This window comes from Molothrus ater, chromosome 5 (assembly GCF_012460135.2).
Source record: "Molothrus ater isolate BHLD 08-10-18 breed brown headed cowbird chromosome 5, BPBGC_Mater_1.1, whole genome shotgun sequence".
Lineage (NCBI taxonomy): Eukaryota > Metazoa > Chordata > Aves > Passeriformes > Icteridae > Molothrus > Molothrus ater.
This window is the reverse complement of record NC_050482.2, coordinates 35466265-35485741: the sequence shown is the minus strand read 5'-3', so window position 1 is coordinate 35485741 and position 19477 is coordinate 35466265. Positions and strand designations below refer to the sequence as shown.

At 38.2% G+C, this 19477-nt stretch overlaps 1 protein-coding gene across 1 annotated transcript in view; it reads left to right on the top strand.

Annotated features, from left to right (window-relative positions):
- The window catches only part of PTPRR (protein tyrosine phosphatase receptor type R), a 138918-nt gene that overhangs the window by 8950 nt on the left and 110491 nt on the right, over positions 1–19477 (top strand). The window contains exon 2 of the mRNA XM_036401080.2: positions 5145–5449. Within this exon, the coding sequence (XP_036256973.1) occupies positions 5145–5449 (305 nt within the window). The remainder of the gene's footprint in view (positions 1–5144; positions 5450–19477) is intronic.

Genomic DNA, 19477 nt, shown 5'->3' with positions numbered 1-19477 from the left:
CTGTGTTACTGACTGATTAATGGATCTTGACTATCTTGAAGTTTTTTTAATCTGTCTATTCTAGCAAAAGTGAAGATATTTGGGAATTGGGAGTCTAATAATTTTCTGACAGGTTGCTTTGAGATAAAATGTCAATTGTCTTAAAAACTATTTAGAGAGTCAAGACAGTCTAAAGAAATCTTGGGTTTTCCTCTGTCAGGCAGAGGCCAACTGGAACAATCAAAAGTGCCCACAACATTTAGCACATCGGATTTACTATTTATTATGGGCTTTCCTTTCTGCATATATGATGCAACTTTGTAGACAGGCTCATAAGCATGTCTTATAAGCATGTGCCATCGAACATTCCTGTGATTTACCCATCTGAGGAAATTTTGTGCTGTCCATATACTGTAATGATGTATATATTGGATATAGAATTCTGTCCCATTGGACAGAATATTCCCAATGGAACTCCCATTCTCCATCAGTCTTCTGTAGATTAGATTTTTTTTTTTTAGTTTATAACAGAAATAGTTTTATCTTGTATGTTTCTGCAGACAACTTAAAAGATCAAGTGAGCACATATTTTTAACTATTAAGCAGAACAGCTGGATTATGCAGAACAGGGGATTTCATAGGGATCTGTCCAATTTTCCTTTCAGGAGGATGGCAAATGGTGGCAATGATAGATATACTGAAACTAGTGCAAGTAGTGAAGATGTTCAGATTTAGAAAGTATGCATTCTACATCACCCTGGAGCTTCTTGTTGCACTTTAATAGATGTAGTGTTATACTTGGTAGAGGTTCTAGAAGCACAGCTCCGGGATTGGAAATGTAACTAAATCTGAGAGTATCTGTAAAGAGAATACTGTTGTACCGGAGCAGCCAAATTAAAGAAGGGGCTTACAGTGGATAAACATGGAAGCAAGATCAAGACAGGCTTTTTTGTTAAAAAAAGTCTAAGGAAAAGCAGTGGCATTGTGGAGCTGCGAGGAAGGAAAAGTTAACCTATAGGTAAAGAGCAGAGAAAGAAATAGCAATATTCATCAGGAGCTGAAATCTAGTAAAGAGTTGTGACCAGTCACTACATTGTACAGAGAAGAACTGGAGGGTGGAATGAGCAGTTCAGATCAGTAGAGAATCACAGTGCAGCTTCTGTTACTAAAGGAAGCTGGAATGGTTATTACTTGATAAGTTCTGATGTGGGTTTGAAATTACCATTGATTTTTGTCACTTTGGAACAAATAAAATTTCCCTTGACATGAAGATGGCTACATTTAGCTGAGAGATAGGTGAAGACTCAGCATTTTTTTGGATAGATGAAATAGCATGGAATCACAATCTAACATCTAGTCTGTTCGCAGTGCTGAGGCAGAATAAACCGTAATTCTTTGTAAATACACTTGAGGGGAGACAATTTTAGGAGAAGGAATAAAATTATTATAGTTAATAGATAATAGCAGCACTATATTTCAAGTGAGTGAATATTTCAAATGAGTCATAAATAACTCTACATCCTGAAGTAGAGTTCAAACAGGGTAGTGTGAAGAGAATATCAGAACATAATTGTGGATAAAGTTTGCTAAGCTTATTGAAGAGAAACCTCTAGGAATTATATTTTTTGAACCTTTTCCTAAACCATATTTACTGAATTTTTGTGTGTGTTGGAATATCTGAAGCTTAAAAGGCACCAAAATCAGTTCTTCATAGCTTCTGACAGTTTCCCTGGTGGCTGCAGAGAAGCATATTCTTTTTTTGTAGAAGTGCATAGTTTGATATAGGAATCCCAGTCTTCTCTCCCTCGAGGGTTGGAGAGTGGAAGTATTTGAAGCTGTTGTGTAGCAGAAGTACTGGTATTTCTAACTACTTAATTCTCCAAGTGCCTGGTTGGTGCCTAATTGTTTGTGTTTGGAGCTGAAGTCTGGAGGGTCGAGAAGGAATATATTATCACTTCATCAAATTGAGAGGAAGTTTAGGTGTTTAGGTTCCCCTGTAGTATCAAAGGTGGCCATTTCTGAGGGTCACCTGAGGCATCCATGGCAGTCTGGGAGCCAAAGTCTGGTAGTAGTTAGGGCCTTATACACAGTCATCTAAGTTTAGTGGAGTTTTTCACATAGGACACTGTGGATGCTTGTAACCTACTTAAGATACTGGGGCTATGTGGACTTCTCAGATAAACAAATTCAGTGTGGTAATTTTTTTGGAACATATTTGAACATCTGATTGCTTAGCTGATGAAAAAAAAATTGCGTGAGTATAAAGTGTAATGTTATGTAATTAGAAATTAGACTTTAATTTCTCATTACTACAGGTTAAACAATATATTTCATTGCCCATCTTGAAAATCTACTACAATGGACCTTGTTTGGCTGCAGAGACTGGTGCTACTGATGTGATACTTAGCGTTCTAATGGAAGCAAGTCTGGGATTTAGAAGCAAATGGTGATTCTGCTGTTAGAAAGTATTGAGATTCAAGGACAAATGAGCTTTTTCAGTAGTTCCTTTAACTATTTTTTCAGTCAAAAATATTCAGGGGAGAATTTAAGCTGGTAGTTAATTGTATTTTTTTCTGCTTCATTCAGCAAAAATAATGAAATAAGAGGGAAAGTTGGAATACTGAAGTGGGTAGAACATGCCATACGAAGAATTGAAGGAGAATCACAGTTCGTTTGATACCCTCAGAAACACAGGAGCAGGAATGAAGGAAGCAAAGAAGAGTCACCAAATGTGTTGGTGGTTACATTCCTTTGTCTTATCTATGATCAGTTTTGAAATACTGGTTTTCTGTGAAGGAGACATGAAAATAAATACCGCAAAGAGATGACTGTGAGAAGTAGGTGACAATGAGAAGTGCTGATGCTTCTTTTTTTTATTTTGTCACTGACACAACTCTCTAAATTGCTAGTTAAGACCAGCCCTTAGGATTTTATCAATGAGGCCAACACCCACAAAGCTTAATGAGAACCCAGCAAGTTTAACAAGTTTTGAAGTTTAGCTGTCTTTAAGACTATAGTCTGCAGTTTCCCTTTTTTTTCTCCTGCTTTCAGATGTCTTCGCAATCAAAACCTGACAAGAGCTCATGTGACCTCAGTAGTTATCTAGGAGATTGTGTTTGTTTCAGCCATTTGAAAGAGTAGTCTTAGATTTAGCATTTTACTTTATAATAGAGGATCTGTGTTCTGTCTTTTTACTATTGATTTTCTGTTCATGTATATTATAAATTGCTTCACTGCCTACTGACAGGGACCCACTTATTCCAGAGAATGCATTTCTCAATGATGCAAAGCAATACTATAGCACAGATAAGGTATTGTCCTTGATTTCCCTGACTGAAATTTCTTGAGGAAATTAGGTCAACAGAATGTAATTACCTACACTGAAACCTCCTAAGGGCACTGGATAGAGCTGTGCAAATGACTGATTATTTTGATTTGCTTACAGGAGCAAAAAAAATCAGAGGAAAAATTCAGTTTGAATAGAACAAATTGATTTCTTGTTCATCCTGAATTGAACTGTTGTTGGTGCTAAGCTGGTCTTCATAGCTCATTATGAGAATTAAAATAAGATTGATTTTATATTTTTTAAACTAAAAATCAGCTCTCAAATTTAACATTGCCATTAAGTCCAGCAGCATTTGAAGAAGAAATTCCAGGCTGATCAGAGTGAGCTCTCTGGGTGCACTTCTCTCAGAACACAAAGTCCCTTTTCTACCACGCTGGGTTTCTTAGAGTTTTTTTCTGGAGGTGACTAATGCAGTTTCAGTTACTTTTTATCTGTGAGGCAGCTGAGCCTTGCCTATTTTTGTGGTCAGATAGACTGCCTTCCAGACTGGGAGCTCAACTGTAGCTTTTCTGTTCATCATAAAGGCACTGAAGATTCACTATGTTTCATCCATGAAAAAAAGAAGGAAAACAAAACAGAAAACCAAATAAAATTTAGTCTTAGTTCCTCTTATAAAGGCATCATCAGGAAGTATTTTGTCTTTCAAAAGATAACTTTATTTTTTTTTTTTAACTAACACATAATTAGCTAAACCCATGTAATTACAGAATCACAGAATGGGTAGGGTTGGAAGGGACCAGTGGTCCAACCTCCCTGCTCAACCTCCCTCAGGGTCACCTGAGAGCACTTTGCACAGGATTTCATCCAGACTGTTCTTGAGTATCTCCAGTGAGGGAGACTCCACAACCTCTCTGGGCAATCTCTTCCAGTGCTCAGTCATTCACACAGCAAAGAAGTTCTTCTTCCTATTCAGGTGAAACTTCCTGTGCTTCAGTTTCTGCCCATTGCCTCTTCTCCTATTGCTGGGCACCGCTGAGAAGAGCCTGGAAACCTTCTCTTGACGCCCTGGCTTCAGATACTGATAGACATTGATGAGGTCTCCTCTCAGCCATCTCTTCTCGAGGCTGAACAGGACCAACTCTAACTCCTTGTTAGCAATGCTCAAGTCCCCTGTCTCCAGTTCCCTAATCTAAGAGAGTTCTTTGTGCCCAGCACCAAGGTATGCAAGGTATGGCCACACACCAGTATATTTCCTCTGCAGACAGCCAGATGCTCCACTGGCTGGCCAGGAAATACTCGAGTGAAGTTTTGGTCAACAACAGTTGGCATAAGGAGCTAAAAGATCTCCTGATATAAGCAGCTGAGCAAGGAATGTAGAATTGGGATTGTGGACTCATCTGAATTTTAAATCTGATTTTTTGATCAGGTTCTTTAGCTTTTCTCCTCAAGTGCCCATTTATAACAGATGATCGCTGATAGTCTCATCTTTGATATTACTGGCTGATAAAATGCATCAGTAAGTTGACTGCATAAGTTTTGCGGTTGAAGTTGGTATCAATACAGAAGTTGAACTTGGCTCAGCATGTGTTCTGCTTTTGTATATATTTTTTAACTGTACCCATGGCTGGAAATATAAATAACATTTTTAAAGCCCTGTGAGAATGAGCTTAAGAATGTGGTACACTTCACATACTTCATAGACTCTGTAGTCCTGTTAATCTATTGCTGTAGAAAACACATTGTAAGATGTTAAGTGAATTCTTGTATTCCAAAAATATTTTTCCAAATTTCTCAGAACGCAAAGATCTCATTGAATTTTCGGTGTCATGTACAGAATAGCCAAGAGACACATTCTAAACTTACTCTTCTCTTTCCACAGGCTGCTTTTCCGGAGACAGTGATCACTTTTTGGCAATTCATCAGCGAAAGAGTGGAAAACCTGTGTTTGTTTATCACCATGTGGAGAGTGTGGAGAAAAGTTTGGATACAGACAGCTATAAGGATTCCAAACAAAATTTCCGTTCTTCTTCCCACACCAAAATAAGCAAGTTGCACCCTGCAATAATTGTTAAATCAGCCTTCCCCAGGTCTGTTTATGACCCATCCCTCAATCTCTTAGCAATGACTGGTGAAGACTTGGAAGTGGAGAATCTTCCCATTCCTACAACGAATGTGATTATTGTGGTAAGTGACTTTTTATGGGTTTTGGAGGGTTTTTTTTAGAAAAAAATTTTTAGAATAAATATTTATTTTTTAGAATAAATATGCCTGTATTTAAATAAAGACGGATTTCAACTTTGGGTAGCCTGACTGATCATCTAAATCCAAATAATGACCTCTTGTCTTGAATTTCTTCACTTTGGTGGAATTTGCATTTATATAATCACACTCTGATTAACAATCAATCTGGTGGACCAGTGCAGAATATAGCCTCTCTGTAGGTAAAGACCTTACCTTTGCCTCAAATGCTGTTGATCCTCTTGTCTTGACTGATGTTTGCACAGTTTTTACTGGACAGGCTTTGAACTTATTCTGCATAGGTCACAAGAAAATGTACTTCAGAGAACTATTCTACAGAGGCAGTGAGGTTTTAAAAGGGTGACATAAAGGTTTCATTCACTTCTGTTCCTCAAAAAGATCCTGTTTCTTGCAAAGAGTAAGAACTTTGTTGGTGTATGCACTTCTTCTGGAACATATGGACTGGGGACCCTCCAGTGTCAGTTAACTCTGTGTGTGACCTTTCCCATTCTGAAGATGGTGATGGCAGTGCTCCCTCCTGCAGTGAAGGGCGTGTCAATTTTACCATATCCTGGTGCTGCCCTGCTGCATCCTCACCCTTCAGGCCAGTGGAGCAGCCTGCTATCAGGAGAGCTTTCCTTGGTGGGGTGCATGGTACAGTCTGTATGTGTTCTGCACAAACACTGCTTTCCTCACCCCCATGCGTGGGCAGCTCTCCTTGATTCCTGGAGGGAAGAAGAGCCACTTACAATGGCTTGTGCACTCATTAGAGTGAACTAAAAAAGATTAAAGTGAAATCTGTAAATTGCTCAGGAAGATGGGAGATTAAAAGAGAATGGACTTTACAAACAAGGGAAAAAAAGCACAGAACACAAGGGCATGTTAGCACACCAAGTGTTTCAGAATCCCATACGAGTTCCCTGTATGGTACTCTAGAGATCTGCCCTCATGAATGCTCCAAGTGCAATAGAGTAGTGGCAATGAAAAGAATAATCAGGGTAAAAGAAAAAGACGGTAGTAGTTTTATTTGCCCATTATTAGTTTTAGCAGATAAAAAGTACTGTCAGGGAACTAGGCTCAAAAAGCTGTGCTCTGGACTTGTTGCATCCCATACAAACAAGACCTCCTCATCTGAGTTTATATGGCTAGCACTGTTAGTGGACTAGCTGTGTGGAAGTATCCATATCAGAGCAAAATAAGGGACTGTCAGTCCTGCTTTGCTGCGGACAGGCCAGCTGCAGAGTCCCAGTACTGAATGGTACTGATCAAGGGAAGGAGATGCCAAGCAACTGGATATATCTATCCTCAAAGCTAGCCTAAACCAGCAGGGCTGACCTGTAGTGAAGGTACCTGGTCCCTTCTTTCCAGTGCAAGCATTATTTCACTTCTGCTCAAGGTGTGAAACCTTTCTGTTAGTGCAAGGAACTCAGAATAGGCATGGCCCTGCTTTTTTTTTTTTCATTAGATGACACTGTTACCTATGAATTGTTGTTTTACTAGGGTTTTGCACAGTTTTGGAGTCCCATGGTCCTCAAGTAGTTATGGAAGAATCCTGCAAAATATTCTAGGGCTACCCTGATTTTAGCTGACTGGCTCTGTGCCTGCATTAAAAGCTAAATGAGGCAGATTTTCAATTGGCAGATAAATTCACAGTAAAAAAAGGTCCATTAAATCTGTATTAAGTTCTCATTAAGTGGCTTTGGTCTGAGGCTTTGCTACTGCATTTCTAGGATGGAACTGCTGCTCTGAAGCCTTCTGTTCTGGCTGAGAACCATATGTGCTTTAAGGGGAGGTATAACAGCATGAGCTAATCATGACATGAAAGCTGTTTATTGCTTGGGTTCTTCAGCTGTCTCTGGATGTGCTGAAGGACAGTGGTTTTGGTTTGTTTCTAATGTCATCCTTTCAGAAAAAGCCTTTGGGGAAGCATATGTTTGAGGCCAAAGTGCTGTGAGTCAGGCAGTGCATTGGACTAATCCCACCATCAGAATTTTGAAGATGCCTTCTTTAAAAGGGCAGCTGTCCCACAACAGAGTGGTTGCCATCATCCAAGCACAGCCCTGCTCTTTCCAGGCTTCTGTATTTCAACATTCTGTTTCTCCCTCTTGATTGTCACCTGAAGTAGATTGTAGTGTTAATGTAATTACCAAGGGAAGCTGGTTTGTTTTGAATTGCATGTGTATCGCTCCCTCTTTGTTTTGAATTAGCACTTACTGCCTGTTGCTGCTTTCTGGTTTTTAATATGTAGGGCAAGTGTCAGTGTTTGTTGTTTTGCCCTGGCTGACCCTTTTTGTTCCAGCCTTTAGCAATGTTGCTGGTTGCTCAACTTGAAAGTGCAGTTGCTACTGTTAGTGCTTCCTGTAATCCAGTTACATGATTGGTGCACATTGTGATTTAGTATGAAAGCCAGCAACTTTTTTTTAAATAAATCTATGCTCTGTTAGCTCTGCAGAGGAGAGGAAACTGAATTCAAGCTAATTTCAGTGACTTAAGGTCCATTTTCTTCATGATTAAAGTGGAAAGGCAGGGTAAATGGATGCCTAATGCAGAACTATTACAAGGTTGCATTTTGTGCTAAGGACTAAACCATCTGACAAGGAAAATATTGCCAATGCCCAGCAGAGTGCTATGAAGCCAAGAATTCTGCAGATATTTTATCAAAAAGTGATGTTTTGTGACTCTAACAATAAAGAACATGTTAAGAAGTAATTTTACTGAAACTGGGGATAGTGTAGTTCTTGTTTGCCTAAGTGAGGAAGAGGAGGTATTTATTTTCTGGGAGGGAGTTTTATATAATTAAAGGCAATCACATTACCTGATATTAAGTTCCTTTGTGTGTATGTTAGTGTTGGTGTTCAGTTCACCTTGTTTATTGAAGGAAGTAAGGACAATTCAGAGCTCTTAGAGGCATTTTGACTGTTCTATAAATGCCTTAGTGCTTACCCATATGTTCTGTTTAGCTGTCTCTCTAGATGATGTGAGACTAAGTCATCTGAAAATTGCTTGGATAACATACAGAGTTACATAATTTTTTGTAATACTTGAGTTTTCTATTTGAAAGCTTTTATTTTGCATTTCAGAAACCATATACTCATTGAAGGTATTAGAGAATTATTAGTGCAGTGAACAAGTTCTCAAAATGTTTATTTGTGTTTATTCCAAGTCTTTCCAATTCTGACTATAAGAACCACAAAGGTCAAGACAGTACATGGAAAGTGGGAACAGAATGTGGATAATCACTTATGATAGAAAATACTGTCTAACATACTTATTAAAAAAAAGCCAAAATACAAACATATATAAACTTGAGAGAAAAGCAGAAGGACTTGTAGTAAAGGTTTCAGCTCACACTAGGTCTAAATTATCACCTCATGGATATGCTAAAGCATCATCCATTGTAACCTGATGTAGTTTGGTCTGTCCAAAGCCTCTCAGGCACACAAGTGTATTGGACCAAGATTGAACCAAGGTACTCAGATGCTTTTTCACTTGCATCCTGTGAAGTGTTTCAGAAATGTAAAGGTCATACACTTGCTCAATATATCAAAATTTTCCCTTTCACACCTCATTCTTACTATACACCTTCTCATATAAACATGAAATCTGTTTCTTTTTCTGTAGCTTAGAAATTCCACAGTGCTATACTGTAGCTAAAATTCAGCTCATCTCTTAATTTTTGCTTGATTTACATGAGTGTTACTGAACTGAATTGATTTAATTAGTTTCTTTCAGTTAATGTCAATGGCACATATGATTCACAGACAGCCATACAGAGCTTTTCTTTGCCTTTTCCATGGCATTTTGTGTAGGGTTGTATTCCTCAGAGCTATAGCTTTCCCATATCATCACATTTATTTTGTCTCAATATTTGAACTATTTACTTTCAAGCATGCTGAAGAGCACAAGTAAGAACTTCAGGTGCTACTACTTTGAGAGAGGATTCAGTGGAAGAATAAAGCAGAACAACATATGTATCTGTAATAGATATTCATGTGGAAACCAGATATTTGGGCTGGTATCTATTAAGATATCTAGCATGCTTCTAAACACTTTCTGGATTACTAGGGAGTTAATATAGGTTGGAGACCATATCCAATAGGCAGACTAGATGTGATCATACTGATCTGGAGATTAGTACTGACATGAACCATTTCCACATCAGTTTTCTCACAGCCAGAGAACAGTACCAGATGCATTTAATCTCCTAGTATAATACAGCCTTGATATCTGCTTCAGAGTGAGTTCCCTAATTCCAAATGGCTGTAGTGACAAGATTCATATTGATGATAATGGGTGCTTAGGCAGAGCTGCACACTACTACCTATTTATATAAACTCATACACACACACAGACATTTAGTGACATCTTAATCTGGAGTTGATCCCAGCTTAAACAACACATTTTATGTTGAAATAATGTGGAAATCCTTTCCAAATCTAGGCACAGTTCAAGTAGGTGGGCTTCTTCTGGGTGGTTTGGGTATCTGAAAACCATGTGGCTGTGAAACCACAGCAGAACTGCTTTTACACTTATGTCACATTCATCCCACAAGTACTGCTGTATTTCTCTTATATAACTTCCTTCATACTACATACTCAGAAAAGATGCATCTTTTGCTCACTTGATGACATGGCCTTAGATGTATAAGTTTATTTCTCCTTTAATTCCCCATATCAGGTTTAGATGTGTCAGGTTTAGTTTCCAGTGTCAAAACCCAGAATTTTTCTATCATTACTTGTTACTAAATTTTATTTCATCTTCCCACACCTCTTTTCTGCTGGAAATGTCTCTTTTTCTAATTCTTTGTACTCTTTATGAAGTCATGGCTTCCATGAGAAATGTCATCTCTAAGTTCCTCTAGGAGCACACAAGACGTCCTCTTGCTTCTTCCTTGAAAAGACCAGTGAGACAATGGGAGCCACACTACTATATACCCTTTCTGCTAAGCATTGCACTTCTCTCCACTGACTGGTTTTGTTTGGGGGGCCATAAGAAAAACTCTGTGAAAAGAACCTGATAAAAAGGTGGAGGCATCCAATGCTTACAATTATTTTCAGTCCAAAAAATGTTTTCCCTAGTGCTGCCTCTTTTGTGAAGACATTTAATGTAGATTTCCTTTCATGAACAAAGAGCACTATGGAATTTCCATAATTTTGTGGAATTTATTTTTTACTTTTCTTTAAATGAAAAATGGATGTTTCTTCTCAGTGGCAATTTGGTTATACAAGCTGCCTTCTTTTTCAAGGCTAAGTCACTGAGTCTTACTGAATGAGAGGAGTAGGATAGAGAGAGCCCTCCAAGTCACAGCACTAAGTTGCCTGTGATCTTTCTGCATGCCAGAAGCTAAATGACCTTCTGAGAATCCCTTGCAAGACAATAAGATGCTCTGATAATGTTTTTTCACTTATAGCCTTTTTCACTTTTTCCCCAGCTGTCCACTTTACTGACTGTTTTTTCAGAATCTCGTTTTTATTCTTTTTCCTGAATACCATGCCTTGACATAAGATGAAGTCTCTTCCTTTCTTCAGTTCTCTTTGTTAGGAACTCTTCCACCTCTCGAACTCTTGTGTCAGCCTCTGCTGGCTCAGCATCCACCCAGTTAAGTGGCCCAGTAAGGCTATGCTGAACAATCAGTAAAGGTATCTTAAAATGTTACAGTCTCAGTCTGATAAATATGCATAGAAGTCTGTGAGAAGTGTCAATAGCTAAGCATGATCCATTCGACAGAAATTTAGGATTACTTTTAGGAGACCACAGAATAAAAGTCATTTTCTTTGGGACCTAGAGAAGGGAAGAGGATTGGGGGTGTTCTTAAAAAAGAAGAGGCACAGTTTCTGAACCAAATGATTTGATGCTTTGCATCATGTGTTGCGTGATATGTTATACTATGGTCAGTTTGAAAGTTATTCAAAATGTTAGGTTTATCATCCCATCAATCCTGTACAGTAATGCCCTGATTTTCACTGGGATAGATGTAAACATATGTATATGTAGTTCTATGCATTTCCAGATGTGATTATGCTATATTGCAATAATAGAAGTGACTAAGGAGCTGCTTTTTTGAATACTGTGCCTGACCCTGTGGTCTCAGCCTCGAGTCTGTCAAATTCTGGCTCAAAAAAACCCATTTACCTGTGTGTGTGGACAGATCATGCATAGTTTGGTGCTGCAACTCAGAGGGCTCTTTGCATCCTACTCCTCCTGGCTGGTAAGAGTACCCTAAGCTCACTCCCTTTGTAGACCTTGTCAAGAGATGGTCAAAATACTTTTGAAAGTACATGAAGCTAAAACAATGGATTAAAAATAGGGCAAAAAATATGAGTGAGGAGAACAAGTAGTCCATAAATGACAGGTCAATCAAACAGTGCTGGGGCAAACAGTCAAGCTAACTATCTATGAAATATAACGAAAAGTCAAATGTCATGTTTTGTCACTGAACATCTGTTATTGCTGGCCTAAGAAAGGGGCTGGCACTAGCCCAGGCCAAGGAGGCATAAATAGAAAATCATGTATCTGCAGTAACTTCTCAAAGGAGCTTTCTGAGGTGTAAGATCTTAGAACCTAGTGAAGTATCAGCTGTATCCATCTCCATTTCCAGGTCATGTATTTGTGCAATACTTGGAATAGCAGAGGATGAGTTCCATGCTGTTAGTGAAATTTTAAGATCTTACTATAAATTACAGTGCTGAATTGTTAACAAGCTCTAAATGTTAGTCACACGTTTCAAGAGTGGGCAGTATCAGTCAATACACTTAGTGTGATTGTTCTAATCACTGTCGTGTCTTTTTACATTGTGACCCCAAATGTCAGGTCTTCACAGTATTTGGCTTCTAGACTCAACTCCACCTTCTTGTAAGAGATTGATGCTCGCCATTACTTCTTAAGTTATTATACTCGACATAACATATCTGCAGCAAGCCCTGCAAACAGACCTAATAGCCTGCAGCTCTGTCATTCTGGATTTTGTTTGCATAAAGAAATCTAGAGAGTCTGCATTAGTTGGCCTCATTTGCTTTCTGCTTCCCTCTGTGCACTTCAGCAGGGATAATTGCATACTGAACCATTAGCATGGTATTGTGTTTGCTGTCAGTCTTTGTGGAAAACAGGAGTGATTGCATTAGGTTGGTTGTAACATGCACTAAAACCTCCTTAAGGCACTTTTTTCCATCTGATTTGCAAAATGTTAAAAGAATGTTAGTAGGATATTCAGCAACCTAGTGCTTTGATTGATTATCTTACTGAAGGCAACTTTGGGGGTGCTTTTGTAACATTCAGTGGGATGTTGCACAAAAGCTGGTCATATCTTTCACAAATTGCCCAGATCCTCTTCAGTCAGAGCATTCCTTTTCCTGCATTTTTAGTGAAGATGTTTCTTGAAGTCATTTAATTTTTTTGCAAAAGCTGCACTGTTTAAATCAAAAGAGGATTTCAGGAGCAGGCATGTTATATGTTTTTAAACTAAAGCCTAAACTGTCATTGACAGTTAGCCTTGGGCAGTTTCTCTAAAGGAAGTGTCAGCTGTTCCATATTTCTTTCAACTGTGTATTCATGTTACTGGCCAATCCCAGCTATAAATTAAATACCGGTGTGTAGCAGAACAGAATCTGCTTATGTTGTCCCATTCTTCAAATATGTGAATTTTGTCCTCTAGGAAAAATCTTTATTAATTGATAATTTTAAATTTTTTTAAAGCATTTCTATGAAATTAAATTCAGATACAGTTGCAGTCAAAGCAAAGATCATCAGTGTTACTTAAGCTGTTTACCCAGGTGTAGGAGAGCTGCCTTAAAGCCTTGCTCTAAAGGAGGTAGGGGAGAAAACTTAATTTGAGCTTTTTCTCATTTCACATGATCTAGTTGCTGAGCTAAGGGGTAGAGAGCACCACTTTTCTCATACTCTCAGATGAAATTATTTGTTTGCCCAAATCACATTGTTTCAAGTAACTGAAAATTCAGAGAAATGTTGTTCTTGAGCTGATCCAGTACAAATATCTTGTGTGTGTTTTGATTTGGTCTCCAAAGAGGCAACCCCCACCTCCCCCAAACAAAGCCCCCCAAGAGCCCCCCCCCCAACCTTTTTTCTTACATGGCCTCATTTATTCCTCTGATTGAAAAAGGCTTCTATACTTTTTCTGTGCCATGCTGTACTGGATTCCAGAAGAAGACACAGAGATTTAGACAATAGTGGAAAGTCTTTGGCTTTTTTATGATGGTGTCCAAACTGCACTTTGGTTGTTTTGGCATTTGAGTTCAGAGGACTCTTCAGTGACTGGAATTGCACTGACTTCATTACCTAGAACTGTACAGACAGGCTTGGACTTCAGAAGTTCAGGAGGTTGCTCGACCTCTATCAATGTTCTCTTTTCCTCTTACAAGTGAGTGGAAACCTATTACTGCCTAAATTGGACTATGGAAAGGGAAAGTTTCCTGGCATGCAGAGTTACAGGTGCCGTCACTAGAATCACACATGCTTTATGTTCAAAATCATAAATAAGCTAGATGGCCCTATTGGGATCATGAGACCCACCAATAGAAAATTGGTGACTACTACCCACAATAAATCTATGCATTATGTTGATAATGTTCAGGAATAAAGAATCCAGAAGCATTTAAAAATTCTTTTAGCACCCTTAGAAAACTATTTTTGTGAAAGCTCAAATCCCCTACAGAAACATTTAAAAGGCAGATAAAGGGCACTCAGATAAAAGACAGCAAGACAGCATGTGTTTCCTTATCAGTCAATGTTTTGTTGGGTCTGGCAGTTCAGCCTCTGGAATAATCCTTCTGCTTCTTTACTTCTGACTTTATTGTTAGGAAAAGCGACAGCTTCTATAAAGTTCCTTAATAGATGGATCATAATGTGCTCCATTAAATATTAAGCCTTCTAAAAACTGCTTTTGAAAAATAATTTAAAAACACATTATTTTTCTATCATCATGACATTAATATGTGATATTTTAAAACACAGTTTTAAATTTTTGAGTAAACCAAACAATACCAAACAATATTTTGGGGCAGAAGATGATCATCTGAATTTACTTTTTAAAATGCTTCCTAGGTCTAGCATTTCTGCACTTTGGCATCTCTTTTGTAAAGAATAAATATTGGATTCTGAAATTAAATGCACAGGCTCAGATGATATTGGGGTTTAAATGTGATAGCATAGCTCTCAGGTGAATGATGTTTCTTCAGTCACCTCAATATCAAACTGGTACATGGAAAGGGGAATAGTCCAGGGAAGTAAGCAGAGAGGTACAAATTCTTCTATCTTTTGTCTTGTTGCTGAAAGCATTAAAGTGGTGTTCACTGTCCTTTTTGAAGGTCAGCCATGACTGATGATTTGTAATGGAGCTAATTCTTACTTGTCTATGCACCACAATAAACTGGTGGACAATACTTTAGTGGTTACAGTGCTTTAAATTGAGTACAGGATAGATGCATCATGAAGAGTGTCAGGATATATATCAAGACTGCTAAATAGTGTTTCATAGTGTAGAAAGGTGGTTGACTGCATATGTTATGTCAATGCTTATTTAAACATGAATTGTAACAGATTTACATTTGAACCTTTTTTAGCTGTTGGAGAATAATAGTGGAACGTCTGCTTTGTACAAATTTGGCTGGGATCACATGTTCTCCTTGGGAATAGTCATTGTTAATAAACAATGCATAGAAATCAATAACAATGTAAATGAATTTTTTTCATTAAAAATATGCTAAACTAAATTTATACAATCTCACAGATTGAATTGAATTTTTTTTCCCATTTTTCTGTTGGTACTTTCAAAAGTACCTTGAGCACATCCAGAGGAGGGCAACAAGGCTGGTGAGAGGCTTGGAACACAAGCCCTCTGAGAAGCAACTGAGGGAGCTGGGGGTGTTTAGCCTGGAGAAAAGGAGACTCAGGGGTGACCTTATCACTCTCTGCAACTCCCTGAAGGCTGGGTGTAGTCAGGGGGCTTAGTCTCTTTCTCCAGGCAGCAACTGACAGAACCAGAGGACACAGGCTTAGGCTGCGCCAAGGAAAATATAGGTTGGATATTAGGAAATAGTTTTTTACAGAAGAGTGAACTGTCTGCCTGAGGAGATGGTGGAGTCACTATCCCTGGGTGTGTTTAAAAAAAAGACTGGATGTGGCACACAGTGCCATGATCCAGTTGAGGTGTTAGGGCTGGGTTGGGCTCAATGATCTTGAAGTTCTCTTCCAGCCTAGTCATTCTGTGTGTGATTCTGTGTGTGAATAAAGGTTATCTTTTTGCTGGTACTAATTATACCAGTAATCTTGTTTTCTTTTCAAAAACACACTCAGGGAAGTAAGGATCACTTCTTGTATGGTCCTGTGGTGTTCTGGCAGTGCTTACAGCTTTCTGCTTTGTTTAGCCAGATTGTTGTTGATATACTTTCTTTGTGCAACACATGGTATGTTGTCTAATTAAGAACACAGCTCTGGAGGCTACTCTTGACAAATGTATGTGATATTTCAATTTCATGTTTTAACAATTTACTTTCAGGTACTGTAACATGTAGTCTTAGAGTGGTGACGTTTTCTGAGCTGTCAGTCCTTTAAAACATAAATGTTTTGGATGAGTGGAAGAATGACCTTAAATACTGCACTCTTAGAGTCTTTCTGTTCTTTAGGCAAAGTAAAGTTACAGCAGTGTAGAAATTATATTCCTTGTTTTAGGCTGAAGATGAAAAATATAATTGTCCCCAAAACCTTTCTCACAGAGTTTCTCTGAAATGGGGTTACAGGATGCTGTGGCTCTGCCTAATTAGCTACAATAAAAGTGTGTACATGCAATAGAAATTAACTTGAAAATTAAAAATACTCCCCTTCCCCCCCTCCTTTCTGTTTAAACTGTAGCTACATTAATTAAAGACCTCTCCCCTTTCTTCCTTGGCTACTCTGACGTATACTTAATTTTAAGGGCATCTGGACTGACCTGGTAGAATCCCTGTTAAAGGGAGGCTGTGGTGGGAGAAGGGATGGTGGTTAATAGCTGTAGGAACAGCCCTCTGGCATGCTGTATACATTTGTGGTTGGGCACAAATGACTGGAGTTGGGCAAAAAGGGAATGATAAACTGCATCTGTAAAAGACCACGCAAATAATGAAATAGCAAGAAATCTCTAGAATGCTGATCAATATATTAATCTAAAACAAAACAAAACAACAGCAACTGACTCCTCTAGAAACGGGTAATAGGGCAATAATTTAATAGATAGATATCTGATTTGAAATCCATAGACTAAATAAAAAATCTGATTGAGGTTTAAATTTTTAAATATACTTTGTAAGAATCTGCCTGAAAGTGGATATAAACTTTAATGAAATAACTGTAATGTGAGGCTTTTGGTAATGAATGAATTAGAAAACCATATGGATGCATTAAGTAGAATAATTAATGTACCATACACAAAAGTAGGACACCCATAAATCATTTATGATGTCCTCTTCATCAGTTCTTGTCTCTTTGAGTCTTAATTGAAATCCAGGGTAGCTGGATATTAGAAAAACTAGATTTGCTAGTCAGATAACAGACAACTTTCATTAAAGCATTAATTAATTTTAGAAGTCTGAGGGCCTGATCCATTAAAAATACTTGCAGAACAGTGCTACTTTAGTAATGTTTGGGGTTTTTTTCTATTTTAATTATGCTCTTCCTCTGGTCAATGCAAGTTGTGTTCCACTTTAACTTGCTCAGCAGGCATGATGGAATACTACTGTGTTTATAGAATTAACTGTTGAATTTCCCAGACAATTCCAAATGCTTCTACTGGCTATATGATAAAGTTACAAAAGTAAGGTAATCTATTATTTACAGTGACTGTCAGTGAGCCTGCTCTTCCAAAGGCAGAGATTCTGAGGACCTTATTTAGGCAGTTCATTCTATGCCCACTACTTCATGTCAGTAGGAACAAGGGAACACTGAAGAAAATACCTTTTTGTGGGTTTTTTCACTTTTCTTGTATTTAAACATAATAATTTAACCTCTCATTTTATAATCTTTAATAGTGATCTAATTTCATTACTAAAATGGCCAAACTAAATGTTTTGCATTGCAAAATGAGAGCATTTTATGAATGCTGAAATCAGTGTGAGACTTGAGCTATAAGCTTATTCTGCCAAAGAGGTACACCTATGGCAAAATGATCAGGGTTGTTTTGATAAAATACTTAAAGAAAAATTTTAACCAGGAAATGGATTTACACTATTGGTCCTAAAAATATACAAGATTCAGTCTGACGATAATATTATATAGTTATAATAGTACATCTTTGTTGTGGTGATAAATATGCTACAAAAAAGTAGAGATAGGCAGTATATTTTCATGTGCCATATTTATTTCTGTTCAGGTGTTATGAGTAGGTGTTATTAGTTTTTATATTCAATTTTTCTTTATTCAAAGTAAAGGACTAAAGAATGTTGTAGATAATGAAAAAAACTCTTATAATGTCATGTAAAACTATGATAGAATATATTAAGACTATCACAGAATCACAGAATTACCTGGGCTGGAAAAGAGCTCTGAGATCATCAAGTCCAACCTGTGACATAACACCACCTTGTCAAGCAGACCATGGCACAGAAGTGCCTCATCCAGTCTTTTCTTAAGCACCTCTAGGGACAGTGAGTCCACCACCTCCCTGGCCAGCACATTCCAGTGCCCAGTCACCGTTTCTATGAAGAACTTTTTCCTAATGTCCAGCCTAACCTTGCTCTGGTACAGCTTGAGTCTGTGTCGTCTTGTCCCGTTGCTGGTTGCCTGGGAGAAGAGACCGACCCCCAGGTGGCTACAGCCTCCTTTCAGGTGGGTGTAGAGAGTGAGGAACATGAAATAGATGTCCTGGGCACAGAGTTAGGTCACATCTTTCAGGGCTTGCTATCTAAGGGACAGCACAAGTGCACAAAGCTGGCCATCTCTAACAAAAAAATCCCTTAGAGTTCCAGTGCTGGGGAATGTATTGCAGAGCATGAGGAGCATCAATATCAATATTGAGTTATGGAATCCCTCTGACTCTGAGCTACTAATGCCTAAGGGCAACTTTGGTGTCTCCATATTATGTGCCATTAAACTGATGATCAAGGACAGCTTGAACACTGACTGTATTTCCAAGCCAGACTTGAATGTTCCCAACTATCAATGCCACAGTCAAGCCCTTTCTCTTGTTCTCATGTAATTGATCTTTCTTCTTCTGCAATGCCACGAGTTTATTTGGCTGACCAGCCAAGTTTGTTCAATGTTTCTCAAGGCTTTCTCTTGGCCCACATCAAATTCACTTTTGATTTCTACCATTATCTTTCAGTGAGTTGTAAAATAGGCTCAGCATAAAGCTGCGGGATGTTCCAGGGGCTAGTCAGAATTTCCTTGCATGCCCTGTTTGACTCATGGGGTGCCACTTGTCCAGACTTCTGTTATGAGCACAGCCCTTTAAATTCATTTCATAAAAGGTAAGAGACTTTAAACAAAAAATCCAGTGCTTTTGGTATGCTGCATATTCATATTTTCTGATCAATCGCTGATGAAATTAAATGCTTCAGAAAGACATATCTGATGGTTAAAGGGACAGTTCAATCAATGTGGCCTCATTAATGACTCATGTGTTGCCAGTCCCAGTGATCCTAGCAATTGTCAAGCAAAGTTTGGCAAATGCTGCTAGCTTTTCTTTGTCATAATGTTGTATAACCCTTGCCATCCAATGGTCTTCTGCTATTGATCTTTGCTCTTTTGGCCATGTTACTGCAATTGTATTTTCTTGAATTGTAATAGAAAGGAATTTGCTATAATCTTTGGCTCCAATACATAGCAATTTATTTTCTTGGCTTGTCTACAATGTTAAGTCTCTTCAACATAGACACTGCATCTTTGCTTTCCTAAATGTTATTCTGCTGGAGGATGGCTGACTCTTTCTTTTTCTTGCCCTTTTCTTTAATTGTGGATTTCTTTCAAAATTACTTTGATGGTGATGCAATG